The sequence below is a fragment of the Phaenicophaeus curvirostris genome, unplaced genomic scaffold (genome assembly GCF_032191515.1).
Source record: "Phaenicophaeus curvirostris isolate KB17595 unplaced genomic scaffold, BPBGC_Pcur_1.0 scaffold_68, whole genome shotgun sequence".
In the NCBI taxonomy this organism is placed as follows: Eukaryota; Metazoa; Chordata; class Aves; order Cuculiformes; family Cuculidae; genus Phaenicophaeus; species Phaenicophaeus curvirostris.
This window is the reverse complement of record NW_027206690.1, coordinates 503,887-512,635: the sequence shown is the minus strand read 5'-3', so window position 1 is coordinate 512,635 and position 8,749 is coordinate 503,887. Positions and strand designations below refer to the sequence as shown.

The 8,749-nt window shown below is 60.2% G+C and overlaps 1 protein-coding gene across 1 annotated transcript; it reads right to left on the bottom strand.

The window, feature by feature from the left end:
• Positions 1–1,438: 1,438 nt before the first annotated feature.
• On the bottom strand, positions 1,439–8,205 carry LOC138734158 (cytochrome c1, heme protein, mitochondrial-like). The gene is made up of 4 exons (XM_069881736.1): positions 8,165–8,205; positions 6,591–6,796; positions 5,539–5,639; positions 1,439–1,617 (listed from the first exon to the last, which is right to left on the bottom strand). The coding sequence occupies exons 1-4, from the start codon at positions 8,203–8,205 to the stop codon at positions 1,513–1,515; spliced, it is 453 nt and encodes a 150-aa protein (XP_069737837.1). The 3' UTR covers positions 1,439–1,512.
• Between the last annotated feature and the right edge of the window lie 544 nt (positions 8,206–8,749).

Genomic DNA, 8,749 nt, shown 5'->3' with positions numbered 1-8,749 from the left:
AACCTCAACCTTGACCCCAGCCCAACCAGAACCTCAACCTTGACCCTGATCTTGACCCCCGTGTCCCCCCCCAGGGCCCGGGTGACACGAGCGGCGGCTGCCGCTGCAACGTGTCGGGCCAGCGCTGCCACCCCCAGTGCCACAACTGCCACTGACCCCCCGGAGAGGCCACCACGGCCACCGGAGAGCCCGGAGACACCACCCGGAGAGCTGGAGATGCCACCATGGGCACCCAGAAGCTGTTGGTGTCTGTAGAGCAGCTGTTGGTGGCCCCAGAGAACCTATTGGTGGCCCTAGAGGAGCTGGAGAAGCTGCTGGTGGCCCCAGAGGAGCTGTTGGTGGCCCCAGAGAAGCTGCTGGTGGCCCCAGAGAACCTGTTGGTGGCCCCATAGGAGGTGGAGAAGCTGCTGGTAGCACCGAGAACCTGTTGGTGGCCCCAGAGGAGCTGCTGGTGGCCCCAGAGGAGCTGCTGGTGTCCCCGGAGACGCTGTTGGTGGCCCCAGAGGAGCTGCTGGTGTCCCCGGAGACGCTGTTGGTGGCCCCAGAGGAGCTGCTGGTGTCCCCGGAGACGCTGTTGGTGGCCCCAGAGGAGCTGCTGGTGTCCCTGGAGACGCTGCTGGTGTCCCCGGAGACGCAGTTGGTGGCCCCAGAGGAGCTGCTGGTGTCCCCGGAGACGCTGTTGTTGGCCCCAGAGGAGCTGCTGGTGTCCCCGGAGACGCTGTTGGTGGCCCCAGAGGAGCTGCTGGTGTCCCCGGAGACGCTGTTGGTGGCCCCAGAGGAGCTGCTGGTGTCCCCAGAGACGCGGTTGGTGGCCCCAGAGGAGCTGCTGGTGTCACCGGAGGAGCTGCTGTTGGCCCCGGAGAAGCTGCTGGTGACCCCGGAGACGCTGCTGGTGGCCCCTGAGAAGCTGCTGGTGGCCCCAGAGGAGCTGCTGGTGGCCCCAAAGATGCTGATGGTGGCCCCAGAGACGCTGATGGTGGCCCTGGAGAAGCTACTGGTGATACTGGAGGAGCTGCTGGTGGCCCCGGAGAAGCTGCTGGTGACCCCAGAGGAGCTACTGGCGACACTGGAGGAGCTGCTGGTGACCCCGGAGGAGCTGCTGGTGACACTGGAGGAGCAGCTGGTGTCCCCGGAGAAGCTGCTGGTGGCCTCGGAGGAGCAGCTGGTGGCCCTGGAGAAGCTACTGGTGACACTGGAGGAGCTGCTGGTGGCCCCGGTGGAGCTACTGGTGACACTGGAGGAGCTGCTGGTGGCCCCGTGACGGGGTCGGTGGCTCCGGAGGCGACCAATAAACCCACCGTGTGCAGCACAGAACGCGCCCCACGGATCTCACCCCATGGATCCCACCCCCCAGCTCAGACCCCACGGATCCCTCCAGCTCCTCAACCTCCTCCCTGGAACGAATCCTTTATTTCCACCCCGCGATGGAGCTCGGGGCTCCCTCTATGGGACCTGGTTGGGGGGGGGATCCCCCACATTTTCCAACCCCCCTTTTTTTTTATTATTTAATTTCTACTTGGGGGGCCGATAAATCATCTTCCGGCTCTTCATCACCGACCACTTGTGCCGCTTCAGGTAATAGGAGAGGGGGGCCAGGAGAGCCCCGAGAAGCAGCATCTGGGGGGGTAGGAAGGAAAAAAAGGGGGGTCAGGAGGGGCCCCAGGTGGGGGGGGGGAAGGGGATGGGTCGGAGCCCCCCGAAAAACCTTTAATCCCATTCGCTTGCGGTGATCGTGCTCGGGCTCGGCCGCCCAGCGCAGGAAGGTGCAGATGTCCTTGGCGATCTGAGACATGGAGACATCCACTGGGATGGGGTTTGGTGACACCAGGATGGGGTTTGGTGACACCAGGATGGGGTTTGGTGTCTAGAAGAGGGTTGTGGTGACACCAGGATGGGGTTTGATGTCAGTGGAAGGGTTTTGGTGACACGGGGATGGGTTTTGGTGTCTAGAAGAGGGTTTTGCTGCCACCGGGATGGGTTTTGGTGTCTAGAAGAGGGTTTTGGTGACACTGGGATGGGTTTTGGTGACACTGGGATGGGTTTTGGTGACACCAGGATGGGTTTTGGTGACTGCGGGCTGAGTTTTGGTGTCTAGAAGAGGGTTTTGGTCTCACCATGAGGGATTTTGGTGCCACCTGGCTGGGTTTCAGTGCCACCGGGCTGGGTTTTGGTGTCTAGAAAAGGGTTTTGGTGACACTGGGATGGGTCTTGGTGACACTGGGATGGGTCTTGGTGACACTGGGATGGGTTTTGGTGTCACCAGGATGGGTTTAGGTGACACCAGGATGGGGTTTGGTGTCGAGATGACGGATTTGGTGCCAGTGGGCTGGGTTTTGGTGTCGCCGGGACGGGTTTAGGTGTCACATGGATGGGTTTTTGGTGTCACCGGGATGGGTTTTGTTGTCGAGAGGAGGGATCTGGTGTCACCGGGATGGGATTTGGTGTCACTGGGATGGATTTTGGTGACACCAGGATGGGTTTTGGTGTCACCATGATGGGTTTTGTTGTTTACGGGAGGGATCTGGTGTCACTGGGATGGGTTTTTGTGCCACTGGGATGGGTTTTGATGTCACCGGGATGGGTTTTGGTGTCTAGAAGAGGGGTTTGATGTCACCGGGCTGGGTTTTGGTGACACCGGGATGGATTTTGGAGTCACCGGGCTGGGTTTTAGTAACACCAGGATGGGTTTTGGTGTCACCGGGCTGGGTTTGGGTGTCACTGGGAGGGTTTGGGTGTCTAGAAGAGGGTTTTGGTGTCACCATGATGGGTTTTGGTGTCGAGAGGAGGGGTTTGATGTCACCGGGATGGGTTTTGGTGTCTAGAAGAGGGTTTTGGTGTCACCAGGCTGGGTTTCGGTGTCACCTGGCCGGGTTTGGGTGTTGCTGGGATGGGTTTTGGTGTCTAGAAGAGGGTTTTGGTGTCACCAGGATGGATTTTGGTGTCGAGAGGAGGGATTGGGTGCCACCAGGCTGGGATTTGGTGCCACCGGGCTGGGTTTTGGTGCCACCATGATGGGTTCTGGTGTCACCGGGCCGGGTTCGGGTGCCCGCAGACCCTGGTGCAGCGCGGGGACGCCATGCGCTGCCCCGGCTGTGCCGTGGTGGTGCAGAAGCGGGACGGGTGCGACTGGCTGCGCTGCCGCCTCTGCCAAACCGAGATCTGCTGGGTCACCAAAGGGCCCCGGTGGGGACCCGCGGTGAGAGACACGGGGCACTGGGGGGCACTGGGAGGGACTGGGAGGGACTGGGGCCCCGGAGAGGCCACCACGGCCACCAGAGAGCCCGGAGACACCACCCGGAGAGCTGGAGATGCCACCACGGCCACCGGAGAGCCCGGAGACACCACTGGGAGAGCTGGAGATGCCACCACGGCCACCGGAGAGCCCGGAGACACCACCCGGAGAGCTGGAGATGCCACCACGGCCACCGGAGAGCCCGGAGACACCACCCGGAGAGCTGGAGATGCCACCATGGGCACCCAGAAGCTGTTGGTGGCCCCAGAGGAGCTGCTGGTGTCCCCGGAGACGCTGTTGGTGGCCCCAGAGGAGCTGCTGGTGTCCCCGGAGACGCTGTTGGTGGCCCCAGAGAAGCTGCTGGTGGCCCCGGAGACGCTGTTGGTGGCGACAGAGGAGCTGCTGGTGTCCCCGGAGACGCTGTTGGTGGCCCCAGAGGAGCTGCTGGTGTCCCCGGAGACGCTGTTGGTGGCCCCAGAGGAGCTGCTGGTGTCCCCGGAGACGCTGTTGGTGGCCCCAGAGGAGCTGCTGGTGTCCCCGGAGACGCTGTTGGTGGCCCCAGAGGAGCTGCTGGTGGCCCCGGAGACGGTGTTGGTGGCCCCGGAGACGCTGTTGGTGGCCCCAGAGGAGCTGCTGGTGACACTGGAGGAGCTGCTGGTGGCCCCAGAGGAGCTACTGGTGAAACTGGAGGAGCAGCTGGTGGCCCCGGAGAAGCTGCTGGTGGCCCCAGAGAAGCTGCTGGTGGCTCCAGAGGAGCAGATGGTGGCCCCGGAGAAGCTGCTGGTGGCCCCAGAGAAGCTGCTGGTGGCCCTGGAGAAGCTGCTGGTGGCCCCGGAGAAGCTGCTGGTGGCCCCAGAGACGCTGATGGTGGCACCAAAGATGCTGATGGTGGCCCTGGAGAAGCTACTGGTGATACTGGAGGAGCTGCTGGTGGCCCCGGAGAAGCTGCTGGTTACCCCAGAGGAGCTACTGGTGACACTGGAGGAGCTGCTGGTGGCCCCGGAGGAGCTGCTGGTGACACTGGAGGAGCAGCTGGTGGCCCCGGAGAAGCTGCTGGAGGCCCCGGAGGAGCAGCTGGTGGCCCTGGAGGAGCTACTGGTGACACTGGAGGAGCTGCTGGTGGCCCCGGAGGAGCTGCTGGTGACACTGGAGGAGCTGCTGGTGGCCCCGTGACGGGGTCGGTGGCTCCGGAGGCGACCAATAAACCCACCGTGTGCAGCACAGAGAGCGCCCCACGCACCCCGATCCAGGGATCCCGCCCCACGGATCCCGATCCAGGGATCCCGCCCCACGGATCCCACCCCACGCACCCCGATCCAGGGATCCCGCCCCACGCACCCCGATCCAGGGATCCCACCCCACGCACCCTGATCCAGGGATCCCGCCCCACGCACCCCGATCCAGGGATCCCGCCCCACGGATCCCACCCCACGGATCCCGATCCAGGGATCCCGCCCCACGGACCCCGATCCGGGGATCCCACCCCACGCACCCCGATCCAGGGATCCCACCCCACGCACCCCGATCCAGGGATCCCGCCCCACGGATCCCAATCCAGGGATCCCACCCCATGGATCCAACCCTACGTATCCCACCGCACGGACCCCAATCCAGGGATCCCACCCCGCGGATCCCACCCCACAGCTCAGACCCCAGGGAATAGATCCCACCCCATGGCTCAGACCCCATGGCTCCAATCCCATGGAATGGATCCCACCCCACGGATCCCACCCCACGGATCCCACCCCGCGGCTCAGACCCCAGGGAATGGATCTCACCCCATAGATCCCACCCCATGGATCCCACCCCACAGCTCCAATCCCACCCCATGGATCCACGCCCCAGATCCCACCCCACGGCTCAGACCCCATGGAATGGATCCCACCCCACGGATCCCACCCCATGGCTCAGACCCCATGGCTCCAATCCCATGGAATAGATCCCACCCCCCGGCTCAGACCCCACGGATCCCTCCAGCTCCTCAACCTCCTCCCTGGAACGAATCCTTTTTTTCCGCCCCGCGATGGAGCTCGGGGCTCCCTCTATGGGACCTGATTGGGGGGGGGGATCCCCCACATTTCCCACCCCCCTTTTTTTTTTATTATTTAATTTCTACTTGGGGGGCCAATAAATCATCTTCCGGCTCTTCATCACCGACCACTTGTGCCGCTTCAGGTAATAGGAGAGGGGGGCCAGGAGAGCCCCGAGAAGCAGCATCTGGGGGGGTTAGGAAGGAAAAAAAGGGGGTTCAGGAGGTGCCCCAGATGGGGGGGGGGAAGGGGATGGGTCGGAGCCCCCCGAAAAACCTTTAATCCCATTCGCTTGCGGTGATCGTGCTCGGGCTCGGCCGCCCAGCGCAGGAAGGTGCAGATGTCCTTGGCGATCTGAGACATGGTGGCAGGGGTCCCTGCGGGGAAAAAGGGGGGTCAGGGTGACAAAGAGCCCCAAAAGAAGCTCGAAATGGGGAAAATCGCCCGTGAAAACCCCTAAAACCCCACTGAAATAGGACAAATGGCCCCTAAAAACCCTAAAAACCCACCTCAATATAACAAAAGCCCCCTAAAAATCCTCCTAAATAGAAAAAATGCCCCCTAAAAACCCTCCTAAATATAAGAAATAACCCCTAAACCCCCTAAAAACCCACTGAAATACAACAAAGGACCCTAAAAACCCACCTAAATACAAGAAATGACCCCTAAATACACTAAAAACCCACCTAAATACACCAAATGCCCCCTAAAACCCCCCTAAATAACCCCAAAGCCCCCTAAAAACCCCAAATGCCCCTAAAAACCCACCTAAATACCCCAAATGCCCCCCTAAAAAACCCAAAATGCCCCCTAAAACCCATAAACCCCACCCTAAATTCATTAAATGCCCCCCAATTAACCCCTGAGACCCCCCAATTAACCCCTTAAACGCCCCCGTGACCCCCCAAACCACCCAATTAACCCCTTAAACACCCCCGAACATCCCAATTAACCCCCCAAACACCCCAATTAACCCCTTAAACACCCCCAAATTGCCCCAGTGCCCCCCAAACACCCCAATTAACCCCCTAAACACCCCAATTAACCCCCTAAACACTCCCAAACACCCCAATTAACCCCCCAAACCCCCAATTAACCCCTTAAACACCCCCAAACACCCCAGTTAACCCCCAAACACCCCAATTAACCCCCCAAACACCCCAATTAACCCCTTAAACACCCCCAAACTGCCCCCGTGACCCCCCAAAAACTCCAATTAACCCCCTAAACACCCCAATTAACCCCTTAAACACCCCCAAACATCCCAATTAACCCCCCAAACCCCCCAATTAACCCCTTCCACGTCCCCGTGACCCCCTTTTTTTTACCGTCATCGAACTCGAGGACCTCGTTGTAGATGGGGGGGGCCATGCCGATGGCCTGGCCGGGGAAGTAGGGGTTGTAGTGGAGCCCTTCCCGCACGGAGACGCCGGCCGGGGGGTCGCAGTAGCCCGTCAGCAAGGAGAAGACGTAGTCCTCACCCCCGTGGCTGGAGGAGCCGGGGAGGAAGGGGTTAACGGGGCGGAAAAAGCCCCTTGGAGAACCTCAACTTGGAGCTCGGAAGCCTCCGGAGGTGCCTCAACCCCATGGATCCATCAAAAACCCCCTCTGGAGGTGCCTCAACCCCTTGGATCCATCAAAAACCCCCCTCTGGAGGTGCCTCCAGCCCATGGATCAAGGCTCAGAACCCTCTGGAGGTGCCTCCAGCTCATGGATCAGGGCTCAGAACCCTCTGGAGGTGCCTCCAGCTCATGGATCAGGGCTCAGAACCCTCTGGAGGTGCCTCCAGCTCATGGATCAAGGCTCAGATCCCTCTGGAGGTGCCTCCAGCCCATGGATCAAGGCTCAGAACCCTCTGGAGGTGCCTCCAGCTCATGGATCAAGGCTCAGAACCCTCTGGAGGTGCCTCCAGCCCATGGATCAAGGCTCAGAACCCTCTGGAGGTGCCTCCAGCTCATGGATCAGGGCTCAGAACCCTCTGGAGGTGCCTCCAGCTCATGGATCAAGGCTCAGATCCCTCTGGAGGTGCCTCCAGCCCATGGATCAAGGCTCAGAACCCTCTGGAGGTGCCTCCAAACTCATGGATCAAGGCTCAGAACCCTCTGGAGGTGCCTCCAGCTCATGGATCAAGGCTCAGAACCCTCTGGACGTGTCTCCAGCTCATGGATCAAGGCTCAGAACCCTCTGGAGGTGCCTCCACCCCATGGATCAAGGCTCAGAACCCTCTGGAGGTGCCTCCAGCTCATGGATCAAGGCTCAGATCCCTCTGGAGGTGCCTCCAGCTCATGGATCAAGGCTCACAACCCTCTGGAGGTGCCTCCAGCTCATGGATCGAGGCTCAGAACCCTCTGGAGGTGCCTCCAGCCCATGGATCGAGGCTCAGAACCCTCTGGAGGTGCCTCCAGCTCATGGATCAAGGCTCAGAACCCTCTGGAGGTGCCTCCAGCTTATGGATCGAGGCTCAGAACCCTCTGGAGGATCCTCCAGCCCATGCATCGAGGCTCAGAACCCTCTGGAGGTGCCTCCAGCCCCTGGATCCACACTCATATCCCTCTGGAGGTGCCTCCAGCCCATGGATCAAGGCTCAGAACCCTCTGGGGGTGCCTCCAGCCCATTGATCAAGGCTCAGAACCCTCTGGAGGTGCCTCCAGCCCACGGATCTGTTGCCTTCGGGGGGCGTTGCCTCCGGAGCCGTGGCGACCTGGTTCAGGAACGGCACGGTGACCAACCCCAGGCCACTCGGTCCATGAGCTCACAGACACCAATGTGGTGGACGGCAAATGGCGTTTATTGATACGTAACACAGCCTTCTAGAGCCTGGGCGTGCGACGTCACTGCCGTCCGCTGACAGCATGAACTAATACGCAATTGGCTACCCGGAGGGGGTCCTACCTTTCCGTACATCGCGAGATCTTCCCACCGCCGGGCCTTAGCTACCCACATTTCCCCCCTCCCTATGCTTAACGAAATAGCCAAAAAATTATAAAATATAAAAATCTTAGCAAATATAAAATCTTAACAAGTCTCAAATATAACATCAAAAGTCTGAATTTAAAATATAAAGTCTAAAAGGTGTAAAGAGCAGTTCCATAGTAACAAACCCTTGGCACACTCGGGCCCATGGTGACTTCAATGTCCCTGGGTGTCGTGCTAACCCAAAACCTTCTTAAAGCAGCTGCTGGTGTTCTACAAACATAAAATTACCCTTCGCTGGCCAGCTCTTAACAAACGACGCAAGCTCACTCAATACGCAGGGTCTAAAGACCAACACCAGTATGATTATTACCATCAGCCCTAAAATCAAAATTGCACAAAGGGATGGCAGCCCCTCCCCATCGGGGCTACGTCGCCGCCGTTTGGATTCCGACGGTGCGGAGCTCCCAGGCGCGGACAGGATGCTTGTCGACTGGTCGTCCTCTCCTGCCACCGGGTACGGGTGACGAGGGCGTCTGATAATCTGATCCTGTGGACAGAAACTCACAGTTTT

Coding starts and splice junctions, on each gene's coding strand:
- LOC138734158 (XM_069881736.1), bottom strand. CDS start 8,205: ATGTGGGTAGCTAAGGCCCGGCGGTGGGAAGATCTCGCGAT. Junction 5,640..6,590: donor GGTCCTCGAGTTCGATGACG/GTAAAAAAAAGG, acceptor TTTTCCCCGCAG/GGACCCCTGCCACCATGTCT. Junction 1,618..5,538: donor GCAAGCGAATGGGATTAAAG/GTTTTTCGGGGG, acceptor CTACCCCCCCAG/ATGCTGCTTCTCGGGGCTCT.